The sequence below is a fragment of the Hippopotamus amphibius genome, chromosome 17, assembly GCF_030028045.1.
Source record: "Hippopotamus amphibius kiboko isolate mHipAmp2 chromosome 17, mHipAmp2.hap2, whole genome shotgun sequence".
Lineage (NCBI taxonomy): Eukaryota > Metazoa > Chordata > Mammalia > Artiodactyla > Hippopotamidae > Hippopotamus > Hippopotamus amphibius.
In genome coordinates this window covers 7,865,208-7,883,854 of record NC_080202.1, presented here as the reverse complement: position 1 = coordinate 7,883,854, position 18,647 = coordinate 7,865,208, and the positions used below count along the sequence as shown (strand labels likewise).

At 45.2% G+C, this 18,647-nt stretch overlaps 1 protein-coding gene across 3 annotated transcripts in view; it reads right to left on the bottom strand.

The window, feature by feature from the left end:
• Window positions 1-17,149, bottom strand: part of MYH10 (myosin heavy chain 10) — a 131,231-nt gene extending 114,082 nt beyond the window's left edge. The window contains exons 1-2 of one of the 3 annotated variants that reach the window (XM_057717272.1): window positions 17,042-17,149; window positions 10,231-10,606 (exon numbers count right to left, since the gene is read on the bottom strand). In XM_057717272.1, coding sequence (XP_057573255.1) covers window positions 10,231-10,575 — 345 coding nt within the window. In that variant the 5' untranslated portion in view covers window positions 10,576-10,606; window positions 17,042-17,149. Of the gene's footprint in view, window positions 1-10,230; window positions 10,607-15,860; window positions 15,934-17,041 lie in introns of those variants that run through there. The other 2 variants (XM_057717271.1, XM_057717273.1) reach the window with 2 other exon arrangements.
• Between the last annotated feature and the right edge of the window lie 1,498 nt (window positions 17,150-18,647).

Here is an 18,647-nt window from a genome sequence, read left to right as displayed (position 1 = left end):
CAGGGTAAATCCGCGGCAGAGTGAAGGCAGTCTAGCTGACAACAGTTTGTTCCATGGAAGGTGAGAGAAAAGAGCCTAGACAGGCAGATTTTGTCCTCTGTAGGTGATCAGGCACCAGAGTTTCAGGAGAGAAGAGTGATGGAAGGAAAGAGGTTTTCCTGAAACAGTATAAACCTGGCGGCCATATGGAAAAAAGGATGAAGGGGCAAGAGGTGGGAAGCAGAAGGTGGAGACATCTCCAGGCACAGAAACAGGCCTGCAGGAGAGAAAAGCAAGACAAAAACGGAGCAGGGATGAGTCATGGAGAAAGCGGGCTGCAGACTCGACAGCACTCAGGACTCTGAACAGAGAAAACCATTTCAAGGCGGGGGTTAAAGAGGACTCCAAGGTTGTCATGCTTTAGAGATGGAAAAGGAAAAACCATTTGATTTGTGGGGAAAGATAATGAATCCCCTTTTAACATACTGAGACTGTGGCATGTTAAAAGGAGATTCACTACAACAAGGGAACCCAGGAGAATGAACGTCTAGTTGAACAGTTGGAAACACTGGAATCCTACAGCCATGAGAACATTTTGAAGAACTGCAAAGCCTTGAAGAAGAAGCTTGCAAAGGCTTTAAGACACCAAGTAACAGTTATTATACACTCTACCTGAAAGAGACATACAAAAATACTACCACAAAAAAAAATAATCGAAATTTTCCCAACACTCTATGCTGCTTTATGTCTCCAGGCTTCTACATATGCTGATCACTCTGCCTGGGATGCCCATCTCCAGTCCAGTATTGCGAAATGTTACTCATCGTTTAGGGTCAGGCCTCGGTTTAAGAAAGCAGGGATATGTTGGGACTTTCCTGGTGGTCCAGTGGTTAAGACTTTGCCTTCCAATTCAGAGGGTGTGGGTTCAATGCCTGGTCAGGGAGCTAAGATCCCACATGTCTCTCAGCCAAAAAAAACAAAACATAAAACAGAAGCAATACTGTAACAAATTCAATAAAGACTTTAAAAATGGTCCACATTAAAAAATATATATACATATATATCCTTAAAAAAATAAAAACGGGACTTCCCTGGTGGTGCAGTGCTTAAGAATCTGCCTGCCAATGCAGGAGAGACAGGTTTGATCCCCGTTCTGCGAAGATCCCACATGCCTCGAAGCAACTAAACCCGTGTGCCACAACTACTGAGCCTACGCTCTAGAGCCCTCGAACCACAACTACTGAGCTCATGTGCTGCAACTACTGAGGCCCACGTGCCTAGAGCCCATGCTCCGCAACAAGAGAAGCCACCACACTGAGAACCCGCACACTACAAGGAAGAGTAGCCCCTGCTCGCCGCAACTAGAGAAAGCCCGCACACAAGCAATGAAGACCCAATGCAGCCAACAAGAAAAGAAAAGAAAAGAAAAGAAAAGAAAAGAAAAGAAAAGAAAAGAAAAGAAAAGAAAAGAAAAGAAAGGAAGAAAGGAAGGAAGAAAGAAAGAAAAGAAAGCAGTGACATGTATATACATTATTACTTCACAGCTTTGAAGGATTAGAGAATTATGAAGCAGAGGCAGGTACAGATGTCAGTGCAATGGAGCAGGTACAACAGTCTCCTATCAGGAACAGGGGATTGAACTGGGAGCATCACACAAACCTTCAACCCCAACCATAGCTCTCAGAAGAAATTAGACCTCCACCCCAAAAGGAAAGGAAGAGAAGAAAGAATAATTCGCTCACACCGTTTGCAAACACCACACCTAGATAAAATTCACACGTGTATTTAAAAATAACAACTACCCCATGTAATAAAGGGAAGCTCATTATCCAGAATATTCAGAGGGAAATGACCTCTGGACGCTCTCTACAAAATACCCTCAAAGAAAACTTTAGATGTATGGTTGCAACAGAATGTAATAGAACATGGACTCTTAAGGAAAGATAAAACAAAGGTAAATAAAAGAAAAAGAAGGTACAAAAATAAAACCAATTTAAAAAATACTTCGAGGGAAGATGAACACAGAGAGCAGAGAAAAGGATAACTAAAATATTAATCACTGCTCCTTAGTGAGAGAAAAGGTCAAAATTCTGTGAAAAAAACAATAATCAAAAATAAATGAGGAAAACTGTGTGTGCCGGTGGGGGTTGGGGGGGAGCTGTCATACACACTGAGTTAAAAAAGAATTCATCAAGCTAATAAACACAGAAGGGGGACTTCCCTGGTGGCAAAGTGGTTAGGCATCCGCCTGCCAGTGCAGGGGACACGGGTTCGATCCCTGGCCTGGGAAGATCCCACATGCTGCGGGGCAACTAAGCCCGTGCGCCACAACTACTGAGCCTGCGCTCTAGAGCTCACAAGCCACAACTACTGAAGCCTGTGCGCCCTAGAGCCTGTGCTCTGCAACAATGAGAAGCTCCCACATCACAGCGAATTGTGGCCCCCGCTCACCGCAACTAGAGAAAGACCAACACGCAGCAAGGAAGACCCAACGCAGCCAAAAAACAAACAAATAAACAAAAAAACACAGACGGAATGATAACATCAGACCATCACCATTTTGCTTCCTAATGAAATGACGGGTCAGGACAGCACCCAAGGCCGGAGCTAAAGCCCTTAAGTGAGGGCAGACACTCCCAAAGCACAAATCAGGCTGACAAAGCCCAAACTGAGCCACTGACCTATCTCAACATTGCGAAGTGAGAGGCAGCTGGCACCCTGTACCTCCTGAATCTGAATCTGATCAAGCCTCTGCATCCCCCACCAGTATACACGTGGCACCACAGGAACGCAGTCAACAAAATCCAGACTACAGGAAATTCAACGGCACAACAGACCTTGTTTTTTAAAAAAAAAAAAAAAAAAAGCCACTCTGGAGGTGGGTAAACACCCCAGGTGTTCAGCTGGGACCCTAACTATTACAACTGAGAGTTTAGAGTATACCAGAAATGGATCAGCCCAAAGCCCAGTTGGGAAGGATATAAATCCCTGACTGATCAACACGTGCTCGTCCCCCTCAATCTAACTGTCTGCCCCGAGCAAAACTCTAGAACGAGCTTGATGTCATCCAGAGCCTCAAATTTATTTCACGATTTCTTACATACAGTATTTACCACATAAGGTGAGAGTTGTGACTAAAATCCGAGATAATATGTGGGTCCCCCGTGAGTCTACTTTTATTGCCTTGTATTGTTATCGTGGACAATAATATGCTCAAGTAATTAAAAGACATGACTGAGGTTAGTAAAATTGATAAACCTCTGATGAGACTCATTTTAAAAAGGGTGGAGCTGATTATCAGTATCAGGAATGAGAGAGAACATCACTGCCAATCCTACAGGAAAAAAGAGAGTATTATGAATAACATTATGCCAATAAACTTAAAAATTTACAAAACTCAATTATCAAAACTGATACCCAAAATTTTTAATCTGAAAAATTCTATACCTATGAAAGAAAAACTTCCCCACAAAGGAAACTATGTCATTATTTTAAAACGAAATAACATCAATCCTATCCAAACTCTTCCAGAGAAAATACAAAGATAAAATATTCCCTGATTCATTCGTTTTATAAAGCCAGTGTAATCCTGATAGCAAAATATGACAAGGACATCATAAGAAAGGAAATTTTCAAGTCAATATCACTTATGAATATAGATGCAAAAATTCTAAACAAAATACTAGCAAACAGAATCTAGGAATCCAGTAATATATAAAAAGAATACTTCGTTCTTGCCAGGTTAGTCCAATACTAAAAAACATAGTATATAATTCACCACAATAACAAAATAACCATAAAATCACACTATCATCTGATCAGAAGCTGGAAAAACATGTGATAAATATCCAATCAGTATTTTTAAAAATTCATCCATGCAGGATAAAAACTAGGAACAGAAGGAAACTTCCCTGAATCTGCTAAAATATTCAAAACAAAACAAGTCATTCCTAATAGTGAAATACTGAAAACTTTCCCTCTGACATCAGGAATGATACAAAGATGCCTCCGACAACCATTACTATTCAACAAAGGTTTGCTGAACTTCCTGGACAATGCAATAAAGCAATGTACGAGAATTGGAGAGGCAAAAATAAAACTGTCATTGTTTGCAGACAACATGAGTGTGTTCAATACAACATCCGAAAGACTCTTCAGCTAAACTATTATGATCAATAAATAAACTCAGTAAGGTTGGTGAGTATGAAGTCAGCATACAAAAGTTAACTGTAAAAAAACATGGCAACTGTATTTCTACCTAATGGTAACAATTTAAAAACAACACTTAAAACACCACTTAAATAGCACTAAAAAAAAAAAAAAAAACACCTAAAAATAAATCCTACAAAAAATAAATCCAACAAAGGATGTACCCGGACTCTTCAAAAAAACCCAAATACCCTAAAACGTATTGAGAAAAATTAAGAACCAAATAAATGAACTAGATGAACAGCTATTGTAAAGATGTCATTTCTCCTCCAAAATGATCTACAGAATCAGCAAAAACCCAATAAAAATTCCAATAAGGTTTTGTGTGTGTATGAAAAACTGACAGGTGGGTTCTAAAACTATACTGACATGCAAAGTACCTAACAACCAAAACAATCCTAAAGAGGATTGTTACAAATGCGAGAACTTACCTTACCGGGTACCAGGCCACAGTACAAAGCTGTGTAATCAAGACGATGGGGTATCAGCCCAAGGATAGGCACACAGACCCACGAAACAGAGCAGGGAGCCCAGCACACATGTATGAGCATCTGATTATGACAAAGGTGGCCCTTCAGAGCAGTGGGGAGAGGGCTGGGTTTCAGCAAGTGCCACTGGGTCAACTGAATAGCCGTTTGGGGGAAAAAAATTAATCTTGCCCCTACCTTACACCATATGCAAAGTTCAATTCCAAATGGAACTGAGGCTGACCCTAAGAAATAGATCATAAAATTCCTTTCTCCTCTGGCTTCAAACTGAGTTAGGCAGCAGGAGACTGAGGGTGGGGGGAGACTGAAGTCAGGATGTTTATCCCCCAGGCTCCTCCCTGCCATTTGTTTGCTTCCCCCTAAAGGGGGCCACAATTCCTACCAGGAAGCCCTCGCCACACAGCATCCTCTCCCAGTTGAGGTAACAGCTCTTTGCTCCTTTAGAGATCAAGGTGGGTCCAGGGCTCTCAGCCATCACTAATGCTGGGATACTGCAACATTTCTGCATTTGTTTTCTAAACTCTATTCACATGTTTGTAAATCGTCCCCTTATTAAATTCACAGAATACCTAGTTAGAAGGCCTTCTGTTTCCTGCTGGAATCTGACAAACTTAGGCATTATCTAGAAAAGCTGAAGATATGAGTTAAAGATATGCATGTCCTAAATCACCTAGAAATGCCACTCCTAGTTATACATCTTTTAGAAAGCCGTGCTTATGTGCACCAGGACGTGTCCAAAACTGTGCACTGAAGCAATGTTTGTGCAATAACAGCCCCAAACTAGAAAAAAAAAAATGTCCAAAGACAGTTGAGAGGACAAATAAATTGGGTTAAAAATCTTACAATGGAACATTACATTCCACAAAAAGGAATGAAATACTCAAACTTTTACAGTTCAGGGCCCTTTACCACTCTTAGAAATTGTTAAAGATCCCAAAGATGTTTTGTTTTACATATTTTTATATAAATATGCAAAGATACATACATAGTTTTTAAAGGTGTATTTCTTCATTCAAAAATAACAATAAGCTACATTTCTTATGAAAAATAACTTTTGTTTTCCAAAATAAAAGTGAAAAGACTGGCACAGTTCTATATTTACAAATCTTTTATTGTTTGGCCTAACAGAAAACACTCAATTTTTCTTAATAGAAAACAATGTTGTTTCAGCATTCAATCTATTGTGATGTTGTTGCGACTGAAATACATAAAATCAGCCTTACAGTGATATTTAACCGGAAAAGGGAGGAGTAGTTTAACAGCTTTTTCATGTAATTATAGATATTCCTCTTTGATACTACACCAAAACTTGACAAGTGAGAATTTCTTAAAGATTAGATGCAATGTAGCATCTGACACCCTGTCAATGAACTTCTCATACTCTGTTAAACACATCAAATCAACTGGCTAAGCCTGTATGCTGAATGAATCTTTTACCCAAGCATGATTTTGTAACATCATGTACACATCATCTGGAAAACTTTGGTTCAATGAATTATGCAAGTCTTCCAAATGATGACATTTCACACTATATGACATTTTTAAAAAATCACATTCATTAAGATCACCATCTATCTCATCAGGAAGGTTTTAAGTATTGACAAGCTGTCAAGTTCACAGTGCAGATGAAAATTCTAATTTTCACGCGAAAACTCAAATTTTATCATTGTCAACAAATATATCCCATTGTTTTCTTTAAAGTGACAGGCTCACTTTGTTCATTTTCAAGAAAATGTCTGCCAAATCCCCCAGTGTGAATTAACCATAGCTTATCTATCAGCCATGCTATTAAATAAAAATGGTATTTTATTTTAAAAAAGTAGCAAGTTTAGTTTGCAACTCAAATTGCTACACACGTGCTTTTTTTCAAAGCGACCGGCCTAGTTCAGTCCGAGGCAGAAGTGCTTTAGGTGTGTTTCATCTCATCACACAGAATATTAAAAGGATGTGTTCTCAAGAGCTGAAATTTAATAAACTCAATCATTCCTCCTGCTTCATCAAGGACATTCTTGAGCAAAACCAGACTAGCATGACCACCAGTACAGTTTGGGGTCACTGCCTTTATCCACAACAGGGTGTCAGCAGCTTTCCTCCCCACTGCTTTTCCACCACCAGTACCAATGTCAACAGTGAAAGGGGAAATAAAGTCTTCAATTATCATGAAAATAGTTTTGACCTCGAGGATTCCATGAAAGGGTCTTAAAGAAACCCTAGGAATTTGTAGCGTACCCTTTGAGAACTACTGAATCACCTCAACACAAAGTAATATGGGTGAAACTTAAAAATGTAATGCTGAGCAGAAATACTGACACAAAAAAGGTATGCATTATGAGATATATTCATATAAAAATTAATAATAGGCAAAACTAAACTGCATTGTTAAGGAATTCATACTCAGGTAAAACACACTGGGAGATTTTAAGACATGTCTCCATAATCAACAGACCAAGAAGAAAAAAACCAGTAAAGTTTAAACATGATTTAAAAGCTCTGTCTAATGGCCACATATAAAACTCCACACCCAACAATAACAGAATACACTCTCGTAAAAACTGAGGATATGCTACATGAAGCAAGTCTCAACAAAAACAAGGACTGTTATTATAGGGGCTATATTCTTTGACTAAAATGCAATGAATTTAAAAATCAGTAACACCAAGATAACTTGAAAACCAACATTTAGGAATTTTAAAAGTATACTTTTAAGTGATTCATAGGTTAAATAAGAAATAATAGATGTTAGAAAATATTTAGAACTGAATGATAAAAATACTACATGTCAAAATGTGTGAGGTAAGCTAGGAAGTAGTAGAGAAGACATTTGCAGTTTTTAAGTGGTTTTATCAGGAAAGAAGATGAAAATTAATGACCTGAGCAGCTGGATGTTGGGGAGATTAAACCCAAAGAAAAAATAAGGAAATAACATAACCAAACCTGTTAGTAACCTAACTTGCTTAAATGAACATACGTTATATCTTATCTATAGAAATATGTCCCAAAGGTCCTGTCCAAGTTATTGTAGTGTCTATATCATGGTACCTCATCTGATCAATTTCAACTGCCTGGGAAATTGCAAAGCCCAGCACACCTTTCACTCAATGCTTAGCAGCCATGGCCGTCTACAGCCCCACTCTCTTAGTAGGTTTCTTTAAAGTCGAGCACTCCAACATGAATCCTCCGTAGGAACCCTCTCTCCACCCCTCTACTTGAAGGTATGATCCTTCCAAACCCTCACCGCAGCTATGACTTTAGCACTGCCAAGAAAAAACTCAGATTCTCCTTCTGTAAAGATCAGGGGACCCTGCTTTGAAAAGAAACTCAAAAATTCATTCATGTTATCCCTTAGTTAAGCTGGAAAACAAAAACAAAAAAAACAAAAAAAATCAAACTCAACAAAAGATACTTGCAAAGTCTTAGAATTATCATGAGGAATAGCTACAAACAGACCAAACTGTCTTTTCCTTCATCCTTCCCTTTTACCCACAGCCTCCTTCCCCTTTTTTTCCTTCCTCTCTCCTCTGTGCAGCAGCCCTCAAGGGCTGGGGAAGAGGGAATGGGTATCAAGGAGAAGACAGGCTCCCCTCCACAGTGCAGTGCTCCACCGCTCTTTGGTTGTGTCATCACATTTCCAGCCCTTCACAATTCACTGCACCACATATCATTCAAAATTGATCCACCTCTCAAATCTCAGATGTCGACATTATGATCTGACCACAATCTCTTAATTTCCCAGTTTTCTCAGCCCCTCTCTCCACGCTCCTCTCCAGACAAAAATGCGGCCACCTTACACGTTGTGTTGTTCAGTCCCAGCGGGGCTCCCAATGCTGCTCTCCAATTGTTCTCTTATCCTTGTCTTCCTCCCCTTTCCAAACCTTACCCGTTCTCCTCAAGCCACCTTCCCAACCCTGGTGCCTCTTACTCTCTTACTTTGCATCCTAACTCACAGAGAAAAAAATAAAATAAGAGACCATCAGGCTTGATTCAAACTACTTTGGCAAAGGTCATGAATGAACTACTCATTCTCAGATGTTCTCACGGTAGCTCCCTCCTGTCAGTCAGGTTCCAGCTCAGATGCTACCTTCTCAAAGAGCCCTTTCCTGACTGCTAGGGAAAGCCATCCCATAATCCTGTTCAAGCACGTACCATGAACGCAGGGATTTGGCCCAGCCTGTTCCCCACACTCTCCCTAGCACCTAGAACATAGCAGGTGCTCAGTAAACATCCACTAAATACACTAATTCTATGGGAAAACGACCTCTGCTTTGCTGAAGTTCTGAAGTACGCATGAACATCAGCAGCACACCCTTTACCTAAGTCAACTTCTCTTTTCCAAATCCAGACCATTACACTGTCAACCTCTCTCTACTTCTCTTCATCCCAAATCTGCCTTCTATCCACCCCACTTTCTTTATTTTTTAAATTTATTTTATTGAAGCGTAGTTGATTTACAATGTGATAATTGCCACTGTACAGCAAAGTGATTCAGTTATACATGTATATATATATACATCCTCTTTCATATTCTTTTCCATTACGGTTTATCACAGGATACTGAATATAGTCCCCTGTGCTGTACAGTAGGACCCTGTTGTTTATCCATCCTATATATAACAGTTTGCATCTACTAATCCCACACTCCCAATCCCTCCCTCCCCCCACCCCCCACTCCCCCTTGGCAACTATTGGTCTGTTCTCTATGTATGGGAGTCTGTTTCTGTTTCGTAGATAAGTTTATCTGTGTCATATTTCAGATTCCACATATAAGTGATATCATGTGGTATTCGTCTTTCTCTTTCTGACTCACTTCACTCGGTATGATAATCTCTAGGTCCATCCATGTTGCTGCTAATCACCCTGCCTTCTTTAAATCATTGCCACTCATGTCTGCCATCCCTTCAAGCCTCTTTCGGCATTCCCAATTCTTCCCGTATCCGGCTTGCACCTCCCTCTCAACCTTATCCCGTATTATTTTCGGGAACTTCTGTATGGTCAGCAACATCATCAGTGACTGCGACATATGTGTCAACTGCTAACCACAGGACAACCCCAGCCTCAATCTCACCCTCAACTGTTTCCTCTTGAAAACCTCAGCATTCAGCTTTCCCACTTCCCTGTACCCAATGACCTTGGTCTCGCTCTTCACTGAAACCTCTAGGCTTGCAGCCCTGCCACTTTATACCCCTGGATACACACTGGATTTCCTACCAATTTGCGGTCTGTATCCTACGATTCATGCAACTCTTATTACCATATTAAACTCCCTGGTCTTTCTGCCACCCGCTCTCCCCCATCTTACTAGGCTCTAGAGCACCACTACACAAAAGTCTCAAATACCATTTTAACATATTTAATTGCAGATTGGATTATTTAAAATTATGTGTTAAGATTTAAAGCAAAGCAAGACTTGGGTAAGCAAGGGACAATCTTTCTATCTTTAATAGAAACAGTCGTGTTAAACAGAGAGTGTGAGTACCCCCACTGATCAGGACAGCATGTATAATCTCCATTAATTCCCAGTCACCACTTCACATGACTATTTAGCGGGCATACTTACGTAGATAAGTCCTGAATAGTAACGATCCTTCAGATTATGTAAAACAGAAGCTTCATTCAAGCATGTCAATTCTGCCATATCCTCCACCTTGGAAAACTTAGGTGGGTTCATCTTCTGAATATCATCTTTGTTGACCATTGCTTTCTTGCCGTTCTCCGCCAACTCCACCATAACTTCATCTCCCCGCTCTTCTTTGATACTAGCTGCCTCGAAACCATGGCGTTCTGATGGAATCCACACAAGCTTTTTTGCCGTCCAATCAGCCTGAGTGGCAGGGTTGTAGATGACCGCCCTGTCCACAAAGAGATACCTCTCTGGATCTTCAAGTCCAGTTCTCTGTGCCATTGTAAACAGGAGGATCCCAGAGCGATCACCTCTAAGAGAAGAGGAGGAGGACAAAGTCAGATGTTTAAAAATATACTATAGTTCACAAATTTTACTCTTCTAAGAAACTTAAAACAAAAGCTTTGGTAAACAGAAAGCATGAACTTTGAGTGAAGGAGCTGGGGTAACCCTCTCCATGGCTGCACTAACTCGGTTTCCAAGGTAAATTTCAGGGGTGACCACAAATGATGACTCTGGTCATCTGAGGACCACTTAAGATGTAGCCTCAGTCACTGAGGGCTGGAAGACAGGCAGGAGGGAAAAGCAAAGTTCCAGCTTGACCCTTGTTTCCTCTTCATCTCCTATTTCACCCTCGCCACAAATTAAATAGGGAGTTAAGAAGGGAAAGGAAAAGGAAGAAAAAGAAAACAGAGATTCACGATAAAAGGCCCATGGAGTGGTGCTGGAATTAGTGTGACCACGAGGATGTAGCTACAGAAACGCACAGTGGCTGCCAGCAGAGCAAACCTTCAGGTCTAGAACGGGCCTCCCATTCTACCTTCAGACGACAGACTCAACGTTCTTCCTTACAATCACCCCAAGCCAGCCCCCTGCAGCTTCTCTATGGCCCACGTGGTCTCCGTGGGATCACGTGAGGCCACAGAGGATGAGCGTAAGGTGACGTCACACCCAGCCTTTCAAGTATGTGATGGGGGTTGTTCAGGTCTCCACTCCCAGGCCTGCAGCTGCCACCCTCCGCTCCTCTCCTGCATTCCGTCCTTCCGCGGGACTCACCCCTCCACTCTGGATTCTGCCTCTAAACAGGCTCCACGTGTTACGCCCCTTTAGCGTGTGGGGCCTGGAAGCAAACAAAATATTCCAGACAGTCTAACCAGTGAAGAACGAAAAGGAACTGCTCACACCTTAGGCCACACTGGGGAAAGCACTGTTTCTGTGACTTTTATAATGAAAGTATCTCAAGACCTGAGTGGTTTACTGAGCCCTCGTTTACTGCCGGCTCACAAGGAGCTGTCAGCGAAAGCTCCACACACGGTCCTCAAAGCTACTTGTCCTCTTACACTTGTGCGATCAAATGACAGAATTTCACATTCGTCACTCACCTTTCTGATGTGACTCATCATTCCTGCCTGACAGCATCTTTCTGGAATCCAACACCATCATTAAACCCTTTTGTTATTACTCCAGATTGCAGGTTATTACATATCTCATTCAAATCAACGCAAGAGGCAAGTGAGTGACTCCTCTTGCTCCATCAAACCCTCCCAATTTTCCCCTCTCCCCAAAATAAGGGGGTTACTCGTAGACAAGAGGATGGAAGGCTGCAAGGGAAATCAAAAAGGTGTCCAAAGTCGCCAAGAGGTTCTTAACCTCGAGTCAGACAAAGTTCAAGCTCCATGAAATCACTGAAATGGTCTAGAAACACTGTACAATTTTTTTGTATATCTGTGCTTTTCTGCGGGGAACACTCATAACTTTCTTCTGGTTCTTAAAGGGATCTATCTTTGTCCTAAAAGATTCAACACTAATAGTGGGTGCAAGATACTAGCCCTTTCAGCCCCAGAAAGAATGTACTAGAATCAAATAGCTAAGGTTCTTCAGAAACTAGTTGTTACAACATAAAGGATTACAAACACTCACGCCCGGGAGCATGGTTCTCCAACTTCTGGCACGTGCGTCAGCACCACCTAAAGAGCTTATTAAACTACAGACTGCAGAGCCCCATTCCCTGAGTTTCTGGGGTGGAGGACCTGATGATTTGCATTTCTAACAAATTCCCAGACATTGCTGAAAATGCTGGTCCTGGGACCATACTTTGAGAACCACTGCTCCACAGTTCTCTGGTTACCATGGCGAACCACTGTTACTACCAGGTATTTGGGGTAGAAAAAAAGGTTGAAAAGCAATGTTTTAGACTAATAACCTGAGGTAAGGATATGCTAACATTTTAGGGAGTATACACTTGGATAAAGCAAAAATCACAAGACAGAATAAAACAAACAAAAATCACAAAACATGTAACATTAAAACTTCTACCGACAGAACTGCTAACATGCTTTCTAACTAAACTCGCAGTCGCCTTCTTAGGCATCCACGTGGGAGACGGCAAGAGAGAAAATACGCATGCACACAGGCATCAGTACGTTCTGAAGAATGGCTTCAAAACCGCATCGCCTCTCCGCGCTGCACTAATCAGACTGGTAACAAGTCTTCTGCCTAACCAACCTACACACACTACCCACTGCTAGGAAGAGGATGGCACTGAAGTGGGAATCATCCCGGACGAATGTGGATACAGACAATGGGACACACACTCTGCCTTAAGAAGGACAGTCTCTTAAAAGGGAAAATATCCAACTAGAATAAAATATGATAACAAGTTACTTTTACTCTTATTAGGTATAAACTGTATACCCCATACAACGCTCCGGAAACCGTCTTGCTGCCTGTAGGTAAACACACACTTCTTTCATTTTACGTTGCGCATGTAATTATACGCTTAGATTTAGCAAGTGACTATAAATTAGGAGTAACTTAACAGGTCATTTCTAGGGCAGGTCTTTTTTCTTTTTTCTTTTTTTAAGTAAATTATGGATTTAAAAATTATTTGATCGTACAAAAGTGTAAAGCAATTATATTCCAATAAAGAGCTTAAAAAATTATTTGATCAAATCAACACATTTTTAAATTTATCAGTATGATCTTTTTCTAGGTGGGGAAACACCTATAATTTAAGAAAAAAACCCAATAGATCACAAAAGTGTAATTACAATATGCTCCCAATTTTGTGGGGGAAAATTATATATTTTTTTATTTGTCTGTTTTTGTTTTAAAAGGAACAAATAGTCATTGGGTCTTCACTGGGTAGGGGGGTTACAAACTACTACCTTTTACTTTTCCAGAGTTTTCTACAACTAACTAAACACTGCGCAGATGGTTTCCTGTCCTTGCTATAAGATGAGCTTACCCTCTGGTCCTCAGGAGGGCATCTATATACCTACTGATCAATATTACACGAATGGTCCCAACCCTCAGAGTAAGCTTCAGCTTCTCCTCCAACACCAAAAGCCTACCATTCCTTCAAATCTTGACCCAAATGCCACCCTTTCAGACGTTCTTTTCAAGTCAACCTGGCAATTTAATCCTTCTCCTTCTCCTAACATTTTTTGCTGCTCTTCTGGCATTCTTCTCTCCCTCCCTTGCCTCTGCACCAGAGGACTCGGCAGGTAGTAGGTGCTCAAATCCTTGTTTAGTTGAGTCCCTGAGGCCAGCAAAGATATTTTGTTCATCTTAACTCTTCACTTGGGGTTGCCAAATATGCTGTATTTTCTTTTTCACTCCATTGTACATTTGGTACCCAATCTTGATAATGCTGGTATTTAATAGGGAAACTACTCCCAAATGCTTTGCCTTGCAGAAAGGATAATACTAGAATTGTGAAAACAGCAAATACTGTTGTTATATATCACTAATTATGGCCAGGCACTAGTCTAAGCAGTTTACGTATATATCAACTCTTAATCCTCACAACAGCCCTAGGAGGTAGGTACTATTAGTATCTTCATGTTACAGGTGAGGAACCCAGGATCAGAGAAAGCCAGATACGGGCCGGAGGTCACAGAGCTAACAAGGAGCAGAGCTGGGAGCAAACTCAGAGCTCAGCTCCAGAGCATGTGCTGCAAGGATGGGAGGTGAGAAGGAGAAAAATCTGAAGGGCATGTAGTACACTGCCTCTCCATCAATTATCAATTATGGCTTCAAGAGTACAGGCTCAAAAAAAAAAAAAAAAAAAAAAGAGTACAGGCTCAGGGCTTCCCTGGCGGTCCAGTGGTCAGGACTCTGCGCTTCCACTGTGGGGGCCTAGGTTCGCTCCCCGGTAGGGGAGCTAAGATCCCACAAGCTGCCAAAAGGAAAAAAGAAAAAAAGGAGTACAGGCTCAGCCAATGAACATACTGGCACCATCTGGCAAAGGCTTTCTATTTTACAGAAAAAACTACCTATGTTGGGGAAAAAAAGGAATAAATAGGAACCTCTTTGCAACAGACAGACTCTGAAGGTTCTTGATGTCATCTGAAATGACTGCCTAATTATAGTTAAATCATTTATCTGTGCACAAATTAGCCCCCTACAGAGCCAAAGCCCCATCTCCTTCATTGGTTTTTAGACACACACCCCTGGGGCTCCATCCCCGAGGCCATGTTCTACTGTTAATGAAATACCACCCAGCAAACTGCCTCCCAGCACCTACTATAGGTATAGGCACAGGAAAACAATTGTATGAATATCCTGCATATAAAAAGCCAAACAAAAATGATGGGTAAGTGACCCATGATAGCGCATCTCTCTAAGACAGATTAAACTAAAACAAAACTGTCCCAATTTGTCCCAACCTCGCTACCACTGAGGTCACTGACACTACAGAGACCTGCAAGTCTGTTCATTTATTAAAATTCTGTTTAACCAAATGAGCAGAAATACAAACTAAGTGCAAAAGGACACTATTGCTATTCATGGCCCAAGCCACCTCTGCGAATATCTTTACACCGTGTTAAATGTTTCTGAAACGTGGAGCCAACATCAGGAATTTTTATTCTTCCTATATGACAACAAAGTACATAAGCCGCTGAAGCCTATAGTCTTTCACCGTACAACGTGCCCTTCAAAATTTCCTCCATCTCACCTTCCACCCAGCCTGTCTTCACTGAAATGATTTCCCTAAGGAGCCCAAATAAAAAGCCAAGCTCTCGAGGTCACATCCCTTTGCTGCAAAAGCTGGTGCTATATCGCACAATTACACCATATGCTTTCTCCAGATAAGGACGGGGAAGAACTGAATTTAAGATGCAGAAGTAAGGAGAGGCATAAAATGGCCACTTTTCCAGAATCCCTGACAGACAGGGCATACTTAAACATCAAACGCATGGAACTGAAAGGGCAATTAATCAAGGCGGATTGATGAAGGAAATGAAACAATAAATAGATTAAAGTTTTCCAGAGTGAGATACTATCAAGAAAAATTAAGCTTGACTCAAAAAATCCTCAGTTTCAATGTTAAAAAACAAAAGTCTCAGCAAAGCTGAAGTATTATATTTGGTATTATATTATCCAGCGAAAACAGCAGTCTTTGTTTCATTTGCAGTCGGGATCTACCCCGCCTGCCTTCCCCTACCCCACCCCATCCCACCCCACCCCCTTCCATCAGCCGCAGTGATCTTGAAGGGAGCTGCAGAGGCCCTAAGGAACAGAGATAACGGTCACAGGCAGAGGCCACGTTACCCCAAACTCACCATCTGAGCTCAGACCCACCGAGTCGCCAACCTCCTTCCCAAGGCCCTAGTTCCCAGGCAGGCCAGGCTGGGGGCCCCGCCGGTCCCCGGGCCGCATCCGCCCACCGCAGGCCCACAAAGCCCCCGCGGACGCCGGGACTGCGCGCCTTCAACTTCCCTCCGACCCCATTCCAGGCCGATTTTATGGGATCAGGGTGTGACCCCCCCCCCCCAACTGCAGAAGGCCAGGAAGAGACTCCGCGGCGAGCCATGCCCAGATCACTTACACAATAAAGGGAGCCCGAGGCGAGAGCTGACCCTCCCCCCGGCCGCCCTGCTGCAGCGCGCCCCCGCCACATTTCCCGCCTCGCCCCCCCAAACCGCCCGGGCCTGGCCGGACGTCCACCCCCGGGCCCCAGAGCGCCTGGTAGGACGCCCCCCTCCCGCCCCGCTCTCCCCGGACCAGCGGAGACCGACCCTCCCCAAGCCGGCGGCCGGGCTCAGACCCTCACCCGCCGCGCGCTTCCCCGGCCGTGCGCAGCCCTGCCCTCCGGTCCCGCCACCCCGCAGGTCCCGGCGCGCCGCCCGCCTTCCGAGCCCTCGGCGAACCCCTCACCGCGCTCGGGATGCCGGAGCCGGCGCAACCCACCCAGCAACCCACCCAGGGGCCCTCCCCGTCCAGTGCCCCCCCTCCCCCAACCCGGATGGCGCTTTCCAGCGCGCCCCAGGACTCCCTCCCCTCCTGGGAGGCAGGCACAGGCTCGCGGGACCCCCGGGGACCCCCACCGGGGCACGAGGCCCCCCGCCCCGATCCCGCTCGCAGAGTACCAGGTCCGCACATGCCCACCCGCAGCTCTCCATCCCCAGCCCCCCAGGGGTCGTCCTCCCGCACACCCAGGCCCTAAACCCTTCAGCGGTCCCACTCTCGAGGACCTCATTTCCCGCCCCTCCAGGGGTCTCCCCCCCCCAGTGGGGTCCCGTTACCCACCCCCCCCCCCAAGGTCCTTCCTCGCACGAATCTACGGCCCCCGCAGCACAAACCCTCCGCCGAGAGCCCCTTCTGTCTCCGCCAGCTCCCGCTTCGGCTCCGTTCCTGTCGTCCAGGGCCGCCCAGGCCCCCAGCCAGGGGTCCTCCCCTCCCCCACAAACAGGCCCCCGGCCCCCGGCCGCCGCGCTCGGACCCGGGCAGCCGCACCTCTCACCTTCAGCCGAAGATGGTGGCGCCAGCGCACGTCCCCGGCCGCGACCACAGATCCGGCGCCTCAGTCCCAAACCCACCGCTGCCTCCGCCGGGCTCCTTTAGCACTGCTCCTCCGGGCTGCCCCACCCACCCCCACCCTCATTGGGCCAGCTCCACGCCCGTCACCACCTCCCCCAGACCCACTGGTCCGTTTGCGCGCCCATCTCCAAGGGAAGACGTTAGCAACCAGAGCAAAGCTACCTTCCCGAGGGCCGCGCCCTCCACCCACCTGAAACGGTGTTCATTGGCTCCCGCTCCCGGCCCAGGCCGCCGAGACCCCCAGCTCATAGGCTGAGCCGCACGCCCGTCAGAGGTTCCGGGAGGTGCGGCCGGGGCGGTCGCCGACGATTGGCTGGCTCGGGCGGAGATGGACAGCTGAGGCTGGCCGGGCGCCCGGCAATCCCGCGGGGCGGCGGGTGCGGACCCCGCAGACACCTCGGCCGTGCGGCCCGCGGGGCAGGTGTGCGGCAGCCGGAGCCCCGAGTTCCGCCTGGACGCGCCTCGCCCTGGCGTCGGGCCGCCGCGGCAGCCCCGTCGAGCGCCTCCCCACCGCCTCTGCCTGTCGCAGGCGGCGTGTCCCGCAGCGGGACCGGCTTCCACCGCGGAGTCGCGGGCCCCCGCCGCTGCCTGCAGGGGCGGGGCCGGAGCGCGGTCCAGAGGCCTTACGTCACCCCCGGGGCTGCCGGGGAGCGGGGGTGGGGGGGGCCGGCGGCTCTGCGGCTCACCTGCAGTGGGGGAGGGGAGGCAGGGCCCGGGCGGCTGCTCTGCCCATGCGCTCCGGCTCTGCAGCTGGGGCCCCGGCTGCGGTCGGCGATCCGCGCTCCCGCCCCTGCCGCGACCCCGGGCTCGGGCTGACCCTCCCCGGGCCCGCTGAGCGCCGGCCGCCGGACAGCCTCCTCCGCTGCTGCGGTTTTGATGTTTGCGAGGGGAGAGGCCTCCCTACCCAGACTCCTGGCTGGGCTGAGATTCCAGAAAATTGAGAAGCGAACCCGCCTTGCAGAGAAGACTTGGGGAAAAAGACTTCACCTCATTCTTTCCTTCGTTCGTTCGTTCATTCATTCAATAGAGCGCCCTACGTGAGAGTGGCTATGAGGAGTTGCCGCAAGGCTGTCTTATACCCCAGGGCCTGTTAACTTTTCAAAGACCTTAGAAAACGTTTGAGACCTGAAGGGAAAAAAAAGGCTCCAAAATAAGGAAGGGGAACCAGAAAAATCAGCTAATCAATATTTAAATGTCTGCAATATCTAGTCAACTGCAACATGACTTAATTATAAATATAATAAAGTTTGTCACAAGGCTAAAACGATTTATTTTTACAAAAACTGAAGTTTATCAAAATCTTTTCAAAAAAAATTTACAGCGAGATATAGTTATTTCAGACTTCCCTCCTGGTGCAGTGGTTAAGAATCCGCCTGCCAGTGCAGGGGACACGAGTTTAATCCCTGCTCTGGGAAGATCCTACATGCCAAGGAGCAACTAAGCCGGAGCGCCACAACTACTGAGCCTGTGCTCTGCAGCCCACGTGCTGCAACCACTGAGCCCGAGTGCTGCAACTACTGAAGCCCGTG